The sequence below is a fragment of the Diuraphis noxia genome, unplaced genomic scaffold (assembly GCF_037042655.1).
Source record: "Diuraphis noxia isolate RWA-SAM2 unplaced genomic scaffold, SU_Dnox_SAM2 contig0005, whole genome shotgun sequence".
NCBI lineage: Eukaryota > Metazoa > Arthropoda > Insecta > Hemiptera > Aphididae > Diuraphis > Diuraphis noxia.
Genome location: NW_028301715.1, coordinates 6,989,305 through 7,009,000, shown reverse-complemented (window position 1 = coordinate 7,009,000; position 19,696 = coordinate 6,989,305). Strand labels below are relative to the sequence as shown.

The 19,696-nt window shown below is 29.6% G+C and overlaps 1 protein-coding gene across 1 annotated transcript; it reads right to left on the bottom strand.

The window, feature by feature from the left end:
• Positions 1-522: 522 nt before the first annotated feature.
• Positions 523-16,945, bottom strand: LOC107162634 (protein SCAI). Its single transcript, XM_015509627.2, has 15 exons — positions 15,944-16,945; positions 12,434-12,529; positions 11,203-11,289; positions 10,117-10,215; positions 9,154-9,250; positions 8,768-8,925; positions 7,547-7,640; positions 7,312-7,425; positions 6,988-7,135; positions 6,838-6,924; positions 6,047-6,137; positions 5,809-5,963; positions 4,569-4,745; positions 4,372-4,472; positions 523-2,176 (listed from the first exon to the last, which is right to left on the bottom strand). Exons 1-15 carry the CDS (start codon positions 16,048-16,050, stop codon positions 2,042-2,044), a joined length of 1,746 nt encoding a protein of 581 aa, XP_015365113.1. The 5' UTR covers positions 16,051-16,945; the 3' UTR covers positions 523-2,041.
• Between the last annotated feature and the right edge of the window lie 2,751 nt (positions 16,946-19,696).

Genomic DNA, 19,696 nt, shown 5'->3' with positions numbered 1-19,696 from the left:
GATTTTGTATATTATATATTGTTAATAAAGAAAAAAAATTATATATTTTTTTATGTAGAGATGTCAGTAGTATACATACTCATATAACTCGTGCATGTAGGACGTAGGTACTTACACTATACAGGTACGGTATGCGTAAATCATACTCGTCTCCCATCATGAAATACAATAAAATGATAAATACAGGGATTACAAGAAACAGTATATCCAGAAACAATAATAATTTATAATAATAATGATAATAAAACACTTATGTATATAGTAAAACTAATATTCAGGGTACTTGGTTTTTATTAAGCAGCAATGTTTTTTTTTTTTTTAAACCAAGTAGTTTTATAATATAAATAGATTAATGAATTTTATAAAAAATACTGTACTTTATTTTGCTAACAATTTGTATATAATGCAATTTTAAGAGATTTTTCGTAGTATAAAATGGAAGATTTGGAAATTGATTTATTAATTTAGAAAAACATTAAACTATTTATTATTAGAAATTAGAATTAAAAACAAAGAAAAGTGTTACAGGTTTTTTCAAATTTAATTGGTACTCATAACTTATATAATAATATAACATTGTAGTTTGGTACTTTTATTCATGTATATAAACATTAAACATTACAGGCCTCCTTAGCGATTATATACGTTTATTGTACTTTCGATCGACGTATTTTGATTAAACCATAACACATTATTAAGTTTCAAATATATTACGATGGAGTTAAATAGTTTTTAACAAATTAAATGAACAAATAAAAAAGCCATTAGGGCCTAAACAAAGACAATAATTATTATTTATTATTTATTATTTATGTAACATAATATAATATACAGTGTGATTCACCAATCAAACCCACTCACTCTTTATTTTTAATAATACCTGATGCACATATTTTCACTACTTACTAAGAAGTGTGTTATCCATTGTAACTTCTGTTTTCTTCAAATAAAGACCCACTTTCTCAAATCAAACTATTAAATAGAACATTTTTTTTTCGATCATTTTGATGTTGGCATCTAAATTAAAATTCAAACGAATGGTTTTGGAGTTATTTAAATTGATAGTTTAAAGACAAAATAGTCTTTACAAATGGTTTTACAAAAATACAAAATAGATATCATATTGAAACTAGTGTGTATTATACTAAACCTTTAAAAATTTAAAAATGTTGGAAGATTAATATTAATCACTATAATTTTAAAATCATCATAGTCCCTATACTTTTTAAACTTATTATCACGAACCTATCACGTACCTAAATACCTTGTTTAATAACTCGAGCAAATTTTGATTTCGACACATCAAAATTCTCAAAAAATGATCTGTTAAATAATTTATAGTAAATAAAGGTACACCTTTAGAAAACTATGGTACTCATTTTAAAAACAGAATTTGTTTCACCATATGACAACTCTTAAATAGTACAAAAAAATATTAAGTACTCAAAATTATGTATATTTTAATAGTATTAATTATATTTTAAAGTATATTCAAAAATTCCGAAATTCAGACTTCAAATAACTTAAAAACTAAAGAAAAATGTCGAGGGGGTATCTTTGGCGAATCACCCATTATATATATGAACATATATATATATATTATATTTAATCTAAATACTACTATTTAACTGAACGTATATAATATATTATAGTCATGTAGAACAAATATCGAACTCCAGTTATTGGAAACGAAACAATTAATATATGTGGGATAAACATCTATAAACTAGACGAATATTGAATCGCCACATTTTACGTACGTTTGGTCGAAATCAAGATTTAAAACAGATTTAAATATTGTTGACTTACATCATATATCCGAACAATTTTCACACAATATGCAGGTATTATAGGTCATACACACGAATTTCACGACTTTGTACAATATTTATAGAAACATAATATTATATAATATGGTAAACTACATACTATAATATGTAATATAATCAAATAACAACAGTAATCATAATAATTATTATTTTTATACTGGAAGAAGTTGACCGCCGAGCAATATAATAATAATAATAGTGGGTCATGGGGATCATTCGAAGTTTTCGAAATGTGACAAAACGTCCAAGTGTTTGGCTAACTCTCTGACGTACTTCTTCAGAGATATCTCGTCTAAAAAGCTAGCCAAAGGCAATGGCGGTTGACACCGTGGAAGATACTGTTCTCCCTAAAACAGATAAAAGTGTTATTAGTTAGTAAAACCTATAACGATCTTAGGTAATAAATTAATAAATGTAAAAAAAAAGCGGGTAAGTCATGGATGTCGCTCTGATGTACAGTAGGTTACAAGTGGGTTACTGTAATGGATGGAATTAAATTTGAATCCAATGATATTATATCATTGTATATTAAAAACGATTCTGAGTGGAGACGGTTTATCTGTCTAAGATATATTATATATTATTATAAACATTTTCAAATCTTAGATTTAAAAAGAAAAATTTATAAGAATTTTTAGGTTAAAATAATTTCGGTCGATATGGGGGGGGGGGAACTTCACACACGTAAATAATTTGCGAATTTTTGTGATTTTTACGTATTTTGTCAAAATTTAAACTTTGAAAGCTTATAAAAAAAAAAAAAACCGTGCCTACCTATGTATTTTTAATATTTTTTTCAACTGCTATTCTAACAATATATTAGGAGCCTTATTGTATTAAATTTTCAAGTTTTTCTACCCAACAAATACATTTTTATCGATATTAATTTAAAAAAAAAACAAAACTAATAATGAAAGAAAATTGCATATGCCTATTAATAGTTCAACTTAAGTCGTAATTTTTTGAAATTTGCATGTATCTATGGTCATTTGTTTTAAAGTTACATCAAAAACCAAAATCGATTTTGTCGAAAACTGATTATGCGTAAAATTTCCTGTTATTCCCTTAATTTTTAGTTTGTTTACCACGATTATTTAGAAAAATATTGAGAATATTTTACTTTTGACCTCCCAAGTACCAACTAGATTCATGTTCTGATCGAACGAGGTACACTGAAGTCGAAAATCGAAGCACTTTTACTGCCCCAATAAAACGCGATGACGGACACAAAAAAAAAACACACATTATGATAAAATCAATATAATCCTCGCTCCGCTCAGAATCTAAAACCTAACCTGATGACCTGTTTTTTCTATTTTATGCTGATATATTGTATTTTAGATGAAATACTTTTTTTTTTTTTAAATTACCCAGTGTAATAAATAGTTATAAATTATAATTATATGTAATTACATGTTTTTATGTTAGGGATGGTAAAAATAACAGTACATAATCTACTAGTATAATTACCATGGCTATAGATTTAAAAAAAAAAAACTTTCAAATTTATTTAATGGCGTTCGAGTGTTTTCCCTATGCTAAGACATAAAAGCTAAAATCAAGTTCATGTGCAAATTGTGCAATGTGGTAACAGCAATATGAATGGTCAAAAATGTATGAATCATATTTGACAATAATAAATTACTATATAATAATATGCACTATTATAACTACATGTGTAGATTGTTGTTTTTTTGCGAATGCTTCTTTAAATATTTATTTTACTTTTACATCCGGAGACAAATTATTTTTAGATGTTGTTGCTTAACTAGGGATAGGTAGTCAATGAACACAGAATATCACTTTAAATAGTAAAATTATCATTCAAACACAAACAAAAACAAACTTGGCGAAGATATATTCATAATCATAATATAATTTTAATTATAATTTATAAATAATTTGAATACAAATATAGTTTTACGAATTTACATAGTATATGACGTGAACTAGGTACCCAATAAATTTTTGATCATTATAGTAAATACTTTAAAGTATATTATTAAATCGTGAAATAATAAGAGTAAAAAAAATTATATCGATATAATAAGATTTCAGAGAAATGAAATATTTGTTTAATAAACCATCCAATACATTTAAAAACGATTTATACATTTTCAGAAATCCGTGGGATATCGCATATTCCTACGCTGTATGCAAAAGTTAATATGTATTTATGTGTTTGGTACATTCAAAAATAGCACATCTCACAATCGCAAACCTTTCCACAATGCGTATTTGTAGATACTTTTTATGCCAATGTCTAAATTAAATCATATTTAATGTACGACTTGTTTTATTCATGTGCCATGTGTAGTATATTTCTTAACTATATACTATACTCTAATTGTAATTTTTAACATTATATAAAATATATATTAATAATTGTAGGCACATCTTACATCTAACTAGGTATGTATGACTTTTTTAGTAAACAAAAATTATATTACGCTACAATAATTAACTCAAAATAGTATATAGTATATTAATATATTATTAAGATGAATGACGATAAATAAAAATAATATGATCGTTAACTCACAACAAATGCTCGATGATGACGAAGTACAACGTGGCAAAAGACGTACCGCAGTAATAATAGTCGTAAAAAATCGTCACCAAAGAACTGTATATAAGAAACATCTGAAAAAACAACAATAAATAATGTTTATCTATTAAAAAGTTATTCGAAACAACTGTTTCTGGAAACTTATATTATTTTTAACTCTTTTTATTTACCTGGTTTTACTTTGCTAGTAAACAGACGGCTAGCTTCCGTGATGAACCTATCTACGTACGAATTGGCCCTCTCCCATAAATGCATTTTAACCGTTAGGATGTTACATATGAGACAGAATGCAGTCAAAGGGCTATGTAAGAACAACGTGAACAAACTCCCGTTGTGCTGTAGTTGTTCTGTTGGATAAAAAAACACATAATGTTATAAGAACCACATATCTATAGTATATATATTTTTTAAATCAAACAACATAATAATATAATAATATGTATAATTATGATATAAGGCATTTAAACTTGAAGTCATATGAATTGATGATGTTTACAATTTGATATATTCCTAGAGGCTACCAATTGTGTACCGATTACTGACTTCTATGTATTTTATGAATGTTTTGTTTTGTCTGACATAACTATTTTCAGCCATAAACAATAGTGAAAATCTAAACAAGATCTGTACCAACAAGATTCTACATAATATCTTAGCCAAGGTATAGTGTAGTCAAAAACTAAGAACCAAATAAAGTAAATTTCATAGATAAAACTATAAACTCGGAATTGGGGATTGTGTCGTTGAATATATATTTAAAAATTGTTTTCATTTGTTATTTTCTTAAATATTTAATGTAAAAAGTATGAATGAATAATGTATTTCAGATTATAAGGGACGTGTTTTTAGAATCAAAAATGTTTTTATTAGTGTCAATAATCACACTTTATAGTAGTAAAAATATATAATTCTTTAACTTCGATAGCGAATTTCAGCGAAAAATTGGATTTATTTGGTACTTTAATGGGGATAGAGGCTACTTCTCAAGATAACCAAGAATAATAAAAAAAAAATGTTAGGAAACTGAAATTGTTTGTGCGCAACCAGATTTTATGCAAATTTTTAAAATCTTGTTTTTATGTTGAAATTAAAAAATAAATAACGTAGATACTTAAATATTTTATTTTATACAAGTTATAAATTTCAAAATATTTTGGCTTTTTTTATTATATTTATTGTCATTTAAAATTTTTAACTTTTTATAACTATTATCTATTTGTATATTGTACAATTTGTGTTACCTAGTGTATAAAAATACTTTTATCATATGTTTTGGTTACAGACAGTTCAAAATAATGAATTAGAATTTCATTGGTTAAAACTCATTATATTTATTGATATGTCTATTTTTATAGAAATATTATTATATTATTACTATGTTTTGATTTATTATTATATAATTTTTCCAACCGTGAAGCTTATCCGGCAATTCCTGGGGAGACATGAGCACGACGAACGGATGGCCGAAATACCTCGGTATGTATTGAAAGGCAAAGCTATTATCGGAATCAATAATAACGAACAATGGTTTTCTAGTGAACGGGTAAAGATCTCCTGGATATAAGCTATCAAATGATAAAAATAATTAATATATTTTTTAGATTCTGAAATAATATATTTTGGTTTACAAGATTTTTTGAATTCTTACCAGTGGATTTCTTTTACATGTACACCCTTTTTATTGGTCAGTTCCATTTCTCGTTTGCTACTTGCCATGACTCCTCCACAATCGTAACCCACTGAAAAATAATTATTTTTTAGGTCGTACCTAACTAAATTAAAAATATATTAAATACAACGATAATCATAAAAGTGTTTCCATATAAGTACCTAAAAAATTGAAATCAATAATTTTGCAATGGACAGTGACTAATGTATAAGAGAATATAAAAGAATTATATACAATTTATAGCCAATGCTTTAATTAATATTGTTACCTACCTACATAATACAAGTTGTATTATGTTCATAGCGATTAAATCATCGTCAAACTAAATTTCATATTGGTAAAGTTATACTAAATAAAACAAAAAAATAAAAATAGTGGTTGATTCAATACAGTCAGTCTATCATACAATAAGTAGAACTGTATAACTATTTATAAGAAATCTACAATAGTGAATATTAGTATTTTTATTATATGGCAACATATTTAGAATCTTACGTACCTACCTAATCGTAAATGTTTTCCAATTTTAAAATAAAATCATTTTTTGTTCTATATAATATCAAAAGATATTGAATTTTTACACGGTCGTAAATAGATATTATATTCAAATAAAGTTATTTTATTTTCAACGAAACGTTTTGAGGAATTATTAGTTTTATAATTTATATAAAGTTTGAAGGTATACACGAAATATTCAAGATATGTATTTTAAAACAAGCTAATCTCGTATATTAATATACATGTATTTAATTTGTTAATATTTTACTTACAATCATTTACATGTTTCGAAGTTTGAAAGCATCCATCTGCCGAAACGTACATGAGAAGCACGCCGTTTGCAGGGAGTTCTTTAAAACCTTAAATTAAAAATATTAAATTAAAACAAAAACAATAATAATATAAAATGTGCGTATTTGAACCTGTAGCTAAAAACATCATAATTTGAGTAATAGTTGGTTTATAAAGTATATATTTGTGAGGATTTTCTCTTCTAGAACTATTCACGTCGTGATTTGCCATCATAGGATATGCTAAGGTTTTATTACTAGTTATCGAGTAACTTTTTTCCTATAAAAAATATATTTAGTTAATAGTCATACTTATGTCTATGTCTCATTATAAAAAAATGAATAATATAGTATACGAATACAGTGCAGAACTGCAGAATATATCATCATGTATTGTTTTTAATTTAAAACTAAAAACAAATTTAATTAATGTTACACTTGAGTAAGATGACTCACAAATGATGCCCTAGAAGGAGGATCGGATACGTGATTAACTTCGTCTCTGTTTTTTTCTCTCTCTAACGTCTGCATCATTCGAAACATGTCTATTGTCATTTCGCTGAACTTGACCTACAATTGACAGTTTTATTTTTATAATTGTTGATTATGGCATTAGAGCATAGTGCAGCATTATTATTTATTATGCATTATGTCGATGTATTTATAGAGTAAATTATTCAATTTCCCCCACCTGTTCCGACGCGTTTCCTATGAGTATGATTTCTTGCAACGAGAGATTCATCATCGTGGATTTTTCCACCGGTGGCGTAGTCAACGGTGTTAACCTGTGAACATAATTATTGGTAGGTTACATTCCTATACATGATCTATAGCAATGTAAAAGTTTCTTTTTATTGCATATGTGCGTGTCAAACGAGTATAAGGAAAACGAATCATGCGTTAACGCTTTTGTATGTTGTAGCTTGTATGGTATCATTTGCGGTGTAGCGAACATGAAAATATATTGAATGTTGGCTGTTGACAGAGGGGAAATTGAACGGGTAGAAAAAAGACCATAGACACGTAATGTAGCCAATATTCACATACCTACAATGTATAGGCGTGCGAATGGGATATTTTCTCCAAGAACTCCAAGAAAAGCTCATTATATTTTATCCCCTTGAAGCCTGAAGGGTTCTTTTTCTTAAAGAATTTGATATTAGCTCATATTTTAAAATGTCTTTGAAACAGTTTTATGTCCCATCGTTTTATATTATTTTAAAATTTGTTATCATGGAGTAGTTTACCAAGGTTTTAATATCATTTTAATTTTGGTAGATATATAAGTACTTAGGTACATAGTTCTTTTTGTTAAGTTAAAAATGTAAGTAAATCATACCTAATACGATTACAATACGATACCTACATATATTAAATCAAAGTACGATTTGGATTACTTATAGAGTTTAGGTTCATAAGTTTTAATTTTATACCATCAGTTTTTAAAAATTGGGTTAGAAACGTAGAATAAATAGGTTATATTATAGACGAGCTAGAAACCCCTGTTCTCTGTAAAAAGTCGAAAGTATATTGTATTGCATAATACATGAAGTACGAATACTCAATGGATATTATGCAGTATCACGGTTAACGCGTTAAAAATATATTATACGAAATGTTTTAGTATAATAAATATTATACAGTTAAGGTATATTACATTGTATACTATATTACAGTATACGATAGTAAAGTGTCATAGGAAGCACTTGGCTCTAATTGTTTGAGGAATAACATTTATCACAATTTACTAGTCCATTAAAAATGATAAGTTTTCCTTCCAAATAGTTTTTTCTTGGGGGGTGGCAAAGTTCCACCGTGAAGTCTCCCTCCACCACCAATTCCACCTACTTTGTGTGTTGTACTATGTTGTTTAAGTACCTATATTATTACATTATATATATTTAGTATTTACCTATGTGAAAGTATGACACTGCTCTGGTCAGCGTGTAAAACGTTTACTATGCTGTCGGCTTTTACGAATGTTTTGATTTCTTCTAACACCAAAGACCATTCCAATTGGTCGTCCGGTTCGTACGTACTCGTATAGTCTACGATTTGCTTGTCGAGCTCCTAGGTACATAAAAAAGTATACACAATGATAAACTTATAAGAAATGAAAAAAATTGCGTGTAAGTAAAAAATAAAAACAAAACGATGCTGTATTAAACTAAAATGTCATCGATTTTTTCCCTTCATTATTAGGTAGGCGCAAAGAGGAAAAAAACAGTGAGCACTGAATCAGATTGATTACAATAATATATTTGATATTAATAAAAACTATCACTCTATTATACGTACAGCCAATAATTCGCGAATGGCTCCTACTCTTCTTAGCAACAGGCACACGACGATAAACCTAGCGTAATACCTCAGTTTCTTTACCATAAGATCAGATCTGAAAACATACAATTTATAAATTAATATCTGATGCAAAAATGACTTTAGTTGTATCTTTTTTATATCAATAAAACATTAAAACACTGTTGTCTATTGAAAATGAACCATTTTTCTTATAGTAAAATTGACATTAACTATAACTTTATTATAGATAATCAAAAGCCGTATTTTCGTTTTCTCAAACAGCTAATTTAGCAAAACTATACATTTTCATTTATCCTCTTTATGTGTTAAAATGGCTATTTATTTTAATATTTACACTAAACAAAATAACATTTTATCTACAAAGAATACCACATTAAATAGTACAGTTTTGAATTTTTTTGAAAATACATTTTTTTAAATGTTCACATAAATACCGAACTATATATTTAGTTTAAAACATAATTTTAGCCATATAATTAGTGGAAATCATTATTTATACTATAATTTATTTAAAACATGACTAAAATTATAAAATGTATTAGACTTTATTTGGAATATGTATCACAATTCTGTCATTTAGGCAAAAACACAACTACGTATTTTCATACAACTATATGATGTATAAATAATATTATAATATTAGCTTATTACAATTAGCTACATATCATTATTATATGTGGTGCATAATATTATTAGTTATTAGTAATTAGTTTATTGCCTACCCACTTTAAACGTCAGGAAGTATTTTAAATAGGTAAATCAAAAAAATTAAAGATTAATACCTACTCATAATATAATCAATTATTATGTGCGTTTTTGTCAGTGCATTTATTATATAGGTATACCTATACTATAGTCTATAGTTTTGTAATTTTTACAATCAGATATTTAATATAAATTTTTTAATCTATATGATTAAAATTTAATTGTTTAACTTACCTATCTTCCTGAGATACTCGAGAATAGTATTGTCTTCCTCTTATTGCTGAATAGAACGAATACGCTTCGTTCAAATTGTTCGTATCGCTGGTTCTAAGGCTAAAACGAATTATTTAATTTCATTTAAATTATGCGATAAACGCCTAATGAAATAATAGATATTATGATAATGTTGTGTATGATGTGAGGATCTTGTGCGTACTTAAATATATATATATATATATACTATATAGTATAATTTATATTATATTAAATCCAAATTTACGTAGATTTTTGTGTAATGGAAATTTATATATTTATACACTGCCCAAAGAGTTTTAATCGATAAGTGAATTGTGTAAAAAAAAAAATAATAGGCCCGTCACGCTTGAAATACATGCCACGAAACTATTGTTTTATACTTGGAAACTATACCCCCAATCCCTTAAAACCCCAGTTAAAAAAAAATCTATGTACAGGGTGTAAACCAACTATATAATAACTTTTATTTTTTAAATTTGTATTAAATGTTTTTTATAAATTAAATATTATACTACGACTATCGTTATTAATAAATTAGAAAAATAAGTTATTTTAATAAAAACAAAATCTATTATACACAGTTGATTAACAACGATTGTCGGTTAATTCTGTTACACCCAGTACATATTAGCCGACAAGTCTAAGTATGACCGCGTTCGCATCGATTTTACGCATTATGTAAAATAAGCTATTTAATGGAGTGACTGCCATACATTATAATAGGGTACCTATATATGTATACACGCCTAATAGTGTAAAATTGTAGTTTTTTCTCCAGATCACGTTCACAAGTGGATAATATCATTAAAACCCTTGACCAATAATTTATAAGGATAACCCAAAAAAACACTTAAAACTTCGAGTAAAACACAGCAATGTCGAAGTCCAAATTAATTTAGTTTGTCAGTTTGCCATTTAGGGGCTGTCGTCGCTTGGTTCGTTGGCTTTTGTACCATTTTTTTTTATCTTTACACCACGTTAAGTATGTAGAAAGGATCAATAGTTATGGGCTCATCGGATAGTGTGGCATTTTTATGCCTGACTGAAGAATATGAATATACTCACTAGTAATGATAATACAGTTGACCTATTTTTGAGGCTATTTCACCTATTTGCCATCGCTTTAAGCCATATTTTGTATCCAACACTTGTCTGAAACAAAACAATTCAATATGAAATCATACAGAACATTTTTTATGTTAAGAATTTAGTAATAAGTATTTTTCAAAAACAATTTTTGTAGTTTTTAAGATTATGTTACTCTGTTAGGTAATATCACATTGTATATTATTATTTTAAGTACCTGCATCATTAATTATTCAATTTAATATACATTTGTACAAATAGTAATTTTGTTACATAAGCTCGACTTTACCAGTTGGTTGAGTACTATAATTTGTACATAAAAATATAAAAACCAAATTATAAATAGGTTTCATACATCAAAACATTATGTGTTATAAAGTTTCATTTATGTGAAAACTACAACGAATTAATATTAAAAACGATCAATAAAATTAAGCAAATAGAAAAAACATAGTTAAGTTTTTCATTTAAAGTATTTAAATAGTGGTGAACAGTATAACTTTAAGGTGTACATATATAAATATAATACTACGTATATTAAAAGTTAGAATAATTTAAGCTGCGCAGTGCAAAATATTATCTTTTATTCATAAAACTTGAGAGTATGACATCCATAAAAAAAGTAAAATCGAAAAAAAAACAAAGATTAAATTTTATACAATTTTTTGTTCAGCATTGAACTGAACACGTGAAAATAATTCAAAATTATAATAATAATATAAATTCGCATAAATTATACCATTATACGTGTCATATATTTTGATTGTTACAATATAGCTTTATAAATATTTTGTTTAATTTAAATAAAATAAAGGAAAAAATAACAATCAAGATGAATGTTATACATTTTATAACGTTCGTGGACAAGGAACAAAATTAGTTTTTTTTTCATTCGTGTATTATTGTTATGTAAAATGCAGTATTAAACACAATATCAAATTAGTAACTTATTATAGTTACAGATAAAAATGTACACGATAAACTTCATATTAATATTAGACTTCTCATATAAATATGTATTGAAATTGAATAGATAGCCAGCAGTATTATATAGTGCAGTAGGCCGAACAAAACAACTTGGCGGACAGACTCGCCTTTTGGTCATACCTCTAGCAGTATTTATATATACGACCAATTATTTAAATAATTGTGCTGCTTAAATGCAAAAATTATATCATAATATTATAAAATATGTATATTTATGAATTACCTATGTTGCTGTTGAAACTTCCAAAGTTTTGTGTAAACGTCGAAAGTCTTGCCGAAATACCCTTGCCAGATTTTCTGACCGCATTGTGGAAGGTCTCTGTAAATATGATTTAAAATTTAAAATTATAATCTCTCCGAGTAAAAACAGTATAAAATCATTGCGTATCACTGAAACGTGCGTGAATGTTTTTTTCGCAGTAGTCGGAGGAATAGGAGAGGAAAATACCATCCGTGGCCTTTTTTTATAAGTATAATATAACAGCAGGATGTTTCTGCGTGTTTTACAAATATAGTATGGTGGCAATTAATATGACGTATTTTTCCAAATATTTTATTTTTTTATATAAATCAGTAAAACCCGTATACAAATACCTATAGAATATTAGAATATGTAAAGTTGATTTAATTACAAATTATGTTGACGCGTTTGCTTAAAGGAAATGGATGTTCTGCTGAGAAACCTCTTCAAAAACTTCACGGACTTATACGCTTAGATATATATTTGTATTTTATTATTATTTGTTAGTTGTTTAGAGAAGCGTAAGATAAAAAATACTAGAAGAGAACTTGACTGTTTGAGTTGTGTTTAAGAACAGAGTGAAGGGTTACTGAAGCGTTAGTAAGCGCTTGGATAAAAATGGATTTGTGTGGTTTAGACGGTTTATAGTGTAATGACATGAAATTTATTGTGTAATAGTCAAAAGCTAGTTTAGTAAGTGTTTGTATTTTTAAGTTGTTGTGAAGTTACTGTTTCTACTAACGTTGTAGGTACTATACACCTGTCATTAAGCGTAGGTTGATTAACTGAATGGATTGGATGATGTTAATATTAGATTTTTGGCTGTACCCCAATCCCGAATACTCGAATACCTATCAATATATTATACAAGTATACGACATGTGTATTTTTTGTTTATAGTTTATAATTTAATTTTGGTTCTTATTGAAATATTTGAGCTTAAAAGGTTTTGCAGTATACAGAGATCTACGAAACGTACTAACCTAATATAAACGTAATGTATGTCGAACAATTTATATACGTTTAGTAAAATTATGATGTGCCTTACAGAAATTATAAACTAAGTACTAAACATAATATAGGTACCAAAACGATAATTTTTTTTTTATTGGAGCATAATAATATGTACCTTTTTTTTTTTTTTTTAATTTAATATAATATAAATTTACAATCTGTAATAAAAATAAAACAATAAGTAAATGTGAGATTTTTTTTTTTATTTACAAGGTTAGGAGGCTTGACTGAAGGGAGCGTCCATTGACACAACTTCAAACTGGTTATTATTATTTTTTTTTTTATTTATTTATTTATTTTTTTTTTTTTTATTATTTAGCGAAGTGATATGTACCTAAAATTAATATATTCATTATGCATGCGCTGCAGTACTGAGCACGGTGAAAAATGTTTAATCACTGGAAATGTCATTTTAGATCGTCAAACTATTCCTTTTCTCTCATTTTCTATTCTCTAATATGTAATCAGTGATTACAAATTACAAAATTACAAATTTGATCAAATGTACTGCAGTTATCGAATTCGTTCGAAGGTTAGATTGAAAATGTTCCAGAGCCGGAAAAGTGCTTACTTCTCTAATATTTACTATATCATATTTTATATAAAACTTGTATAATTTAAAAAAGTCTAAAAATTAGTTTATAAAAAAATTTTTGTTAATAAAATTTTAATTTGCATATTTTCCAATTTTAAGTGCTATTTATAGCGCTTAATGTGGTGTTTTTTAAGTGCATATTAAAGCGCTAAAAAATTACTATATTAGTGCTATAACTTCCGAGCCCTTGTAATCACTATGTATAATTACTAATTAGCATGGCGGTATAATAACAATTATACTAAGTACAATCGTGTATATATCAATCGTTTAAATATTCAATAGTTACTATAATTGTTATTTATTTTACATTTGAAATATTTTAATGTATAGGAAAAATCAGGTAATATTAACAATAGATACATGTATTCTTTTAAAAAAGACCCCAACCCGTTATTAAAATCTAAGCGTTTAGTAAATAATATCTTTAGAGATAAAACTGATGTATTTAAAATGTTTGCTCCCCGCTGAAAAACAAAAACGATATCAACCGCCAACGTTCTCGGATTTGTAAAAAAATGCAAACAAAATCGAATCCGGGCCTATTAATAACGATATACGATACGATTAAATTATATTTGTATACCTTCCTGGATAATAAGACACCCGGTACGTGATTCGATGGTTTCGTACCATATTTTTCGGAACCCTACCCACACATACAAAAACATAGACTTTTTCAAACGACTAAATCACGTCCCACGTTTGAATATAATACTCGTAAGACATAATTAAAAAAAAAAAATGCTAAGCTCACGAAGCAATGTAATCAGGGTATACGCGTCGCTTGGAGGTAACGTACTAACGTTAGTATTTTACTCCCTATTTCAACGGAAATGTGTGTTTTTTGTCAACACAAGCACAATAAGTGTATTGCGTAGAAGCATAAATGCCACACAATGTAATATTATTATGAAGCGTAGGTAAATAATCATATTGTAGATATAACCTACCCTAACCTAACCTACCTATACTATAGGTGTTATATTCTGAAATGTATTTCTAGAACTTAAGCCTACTACAGAGACTAACGAGAGAACCGCATTGAAATAATAAGTCGTCATTGTCATAATAATATTAATTATATGACATGTGTCAGTGAATCTAATACGATGGGAAAGGACAAGAGGCTAACCCCCTTTGGACTTGTAAGACATCATGCATGTACTTTATATATATGTAAATTAAATACAGTTTAGTATTGAAGTTATGTATAGAAATTAAATTTATAATTTATCTGAAAAAAACTCTCTCATCCCTTTTCAAAAACTTTTAACCGCCCTTGACGACGTGAGTTTTCAAAAAGCAGTGCCATAGTAACGTTGAATATTGGATGGTTCACTATGGTAAAAAATGAGAGAAACATAACGCGAAAACACCGGTCCGTAGTATACCGAAATGACTCATACGCGTGTACGCGCTCTGTTATATATATATTTTAGCTGCAGTACGCGAGTCAGCGATAAGAGAATATTATTGGATTTTCTCTCTCTCTCACTCCCTCTCTCTTTCTCTCTAGTTAAAATAATATCACAATATCGTAACACGCTGATATAAAATAATTAATACAATAACAAATTGCAGTATAATATTATTATTGTTAAATTAATTGTATTGTACTGCTTTAAAACCATAAACATATTAGTCAACAAAATTACATAGGTATATTTCATAAGAAAGGAAAAAAGTTTTTGTTGCCCTTTTAAAAGCTAAAAGCTGTAGCCGAAAGGGTATTGTTGCAGCATAAATAATAAAAATTAAATTAATTGTTATTAAATTATAGATGTGACGACGGACGCTATCGGATGACGTCGATTATATTGCCTGACGGGTTGATATTATAATCAGTCGCCGACTGCATACTTAATAGCATCGCCACTTACCGGAGCCCGTTGAATAGCTGCTTTGACTGTTCGAGCAGTTGACAGAACTCGACGACAATCTTCCGCTCGTGGTCATCCATGCTGGCCATGGTTGCGGCCACGACCATAATTATCACGAACACTGGTGTCGAGAGACGATCTGCTGATGTGACGGTACAAGCCACCACCGGCGATCACCACGTCGCCGCATCCGCCGCCTGCACCTTCGCTGCACAGTGGTCAACGACGTCGTCGTCGTCGTCGTCGTCGTCACCGTCGCCGCCGCGGACGGAGCCCTGCAGCAGCAGCAGCGATCTCACGTACTAGCGACGGGACGAGTCCGTGCGGCCGCAGCGCGTGTGGACGACCGGCAACTCCGTCCCGTTGACGGACAGCAGCGGCAGCAGCAGTAGCAGTGCCGTGTCGCGCACGATGTGGTCGGTGATTCGGTACGGTGGTCCATGTCGGTCACCGCCGACCAGACGACTACCGTTGCACCTGCTCCCGCAACACTAATAATACGATACGATATAGTGTAATATTGTGACGATATTATTGTTACGCGCCGCGGTGAGCGACAGGATTGATATTGTTTTCTAAACCGATCGTCGTATGCGATTGACACTCGCGGTTTATCACGATTTTAATACTAGATGCGCAGGCCGGCGGTATTGTACACGATATTCGTATTACTCACGCGGTATCGCCGTAAGGGTGGTTGTCGAATCAGTGACCGGTAGCGATGCTGCGGCGATCGTGATGTGTACACTGTCGTCAGGAGTGTGATGCGTGGCGAGCAGCGACGGCGATCGCACAACAACCGCCGATTGAGAGACGCGTCTCGTGGGCGGCAGGGGATGTGTTTAGCGCCGTATCGCCCACGCACGTGTACGGATCGATGTACGGCTGCGGCGCGCGCTCGGTCGGCGTTCATCCGCGTCCGGCGAAATAACAAAAATACGTAATCTCGGGGCGCGGTGGCACGCGTTTTGCGGGTTTCCGCGAGCGGTAGCAGTGGTAGTGGTGGCGTGGGGGGGAGGTTGTTTGCGCTGGTGCACTGGAGACGGCGGCGCTCGCGTCGGTCGTTTCAATTTCGGTGCGGCGCGGCGTAGGCGGTGTACGGATAACGACCACGACGACGACGCGTCTCGTCGGCTGAATCCGCCGCGCCGGCCTCGACGCATAGGGGTTGCGTCGTTATTGATTGTACCGCCCCCCCCCCCCCGCGGACGTAGGCCGTGCGCGTCATGAGAACGGTTGGAGCTGGCCGGCGCGGGGTGCCTATATACACCGCCGCCACAGACGATGAATGGCCGTGAACTTTTTGCCGAACGGTCCGACGACGATGGACGACGCGCCGGTAGCGATGTCGACGAAGCGAGCGCTACTTACAGATGGCGCGCTTTGGTCTACCGCGCGCACAGATGTCGACACCAGTTACGGTTTTCTTTCAAAGTTGTACACAAAACACAACCATACCTATATTGAATAATATATGCATATTATATTATTTATTGTTATCATCGCTCGTCGGGTTCATAACGATATTATCAGAGATTAAAAGCAGGCCTGGTATACATCTGAAATATATTACATGAAAATAATGGATTTTTGTTACATTTGAATCAAGTTATACAATTGAAAATATCTTTAACATATTATACTTAAACTAAAGAAAAAATTGAATTTAAAATATCTTTTAAGATCTCATAAGATGCAAAATATTTTAATTATTATTTCATACACTTACTTTTACGAAGTATTCGTTGAAAATTTCAAATGTAAATCCTTTATGTACATATTCCAATTGAAAAAACAATTTTCTTTATTAAAAAACTGGCGTTGCATACGGTTTTAAACGGCTGTTTTTTACTGCAGACAGTATAAGAAATTATCATCAATGTTGATGGTTAATTAATAAAGCTTCTGTAGTTCTGCTTCAAAACTAAAGATAGTCATAATAAAAATCTAGAGAGCATGTTCTACTTTAAAATTACAAATGTACTTCATGAATCATGATTTAGTAATATCATCATACGAAAGTGATCTTGAGCTGCTTAGTATTAATGATAGAAATGCTAACTTTTTTATTATTAGAAAAATAAACCTTCCATACACTAAGAGAGTGGCTCATAGAACAATTGGAACTTTTTCCGGTGTCCTAAATTATTTATACAAAAAGAGGCCAGTTGGCCGTCATCTTGAAATTTTATAATTTTGTAGTAAATTTAATTTTTGAATTTATTATGTTATGAGTTTAATTTAGTACGATAAAGGGATAATTGTAGATCATTTTCTATCCATATAAACATCTAAAAAATAAATTGAGAACGTCAATGATCATTACGATAATCTAAAATCAAATATAAAAATAATAATTGTTGATGAAACTACTATACCTATAGTTATCTATAGATAATAATTTAATAATTAATGAACCTGATTCCTGCCTACTAAAAGTCATGAATTATAAAGTAAACTGTTACTGTAAACATTTTAATTATTATTATTTGTTAAACGTTTATGCAGTCAACTGTTTGTCAATCATAGGTTTTATTAGTTTTAATTTATATTGAATGAAAGGATATCCTAAAATTTTTGAAAATTAAACTGTATATTATAGATAACACTAACATAAACATTTGGTGAAAATTTCAAGTATTTACAGTGATTAGTTTTTAAATTACAACCATATAAAATAATCGATTTGGTCGAAAACTGGTTTTGCGTAAAAATTCCCGTTTTTCTTTATATTCACTTTTCCATCGGAAACCACCCCCAAAGTTTGAAATTGAAGCATTACTTCGACTAGTTATGCTGTACACAGACACACACACACAAAAAAAAACACACATCATTGTAAAATCAATACATTCATCACTCCGTTCAGAATCTAATAGAAAATTATTAGAAATAAGACGTGATGATCAGTGTCTTCATAAGTTGATTGGATAAAAATTAAAATTGTGTTTCTGTAAGTAATTAGTAAATGTCACTCTGAAAAGTGACCTTAAAATAAATATTTTCACCCTTATATTTACCAGGTAAACCATTATCAACTTTTGATTTTCAAATGACAACCTATACTTAAAATTTCATAAACTAAAAAAGCTATTTTTTCAATGAATTTTCACATTTAAATTTTCATTTTTCGTTGATCCGTTTACAAGATATAGCCTCCCAAAGTTGGGTGGTTTTGGGTGGTGTTTGTGTGTTATAGGTGTATGTTAGGTGGTATTTACACACAAACACCATATAAGTGTTGTTTGATAAAAGAATCACCCTGTATACAGTGGTGTATTTAAGGTTTTTCCACCTCTAGGCACTTTCCAATTCGCCGCCTTCCTCCCCCTTCATCCTTCCTACAATTATTTTTAAAACGTATTTAAATATACAATTTATTATATTATAATATTATATTAAAAAGATACATTGAGATATATGTAGATATATGATTAATTTTGAGCGAACAAAAATTAGTTGAGTTTGATTTCATCAAATGAAAAATAATTTTTCTAATTTTGTAAAAAAAAATTGTTGAAATTTGCCGCCTCTGCTTGTATATCAGGAACCGTTATAAAGAGTAAAAACACTACGTACTAGACGATATTTCTGAGAAAGAAATTTAGAAATCAATATTCCTAAAGGATTAAGAAACCTAGAAATAGAAGCTTAGAACAAGATATTACTAAAGAGACTTATAATATCACTCAATTAATATCAACATACAGAGAACAAAGGTCTCTAAATATTACTACAAATCAACTTCACTGC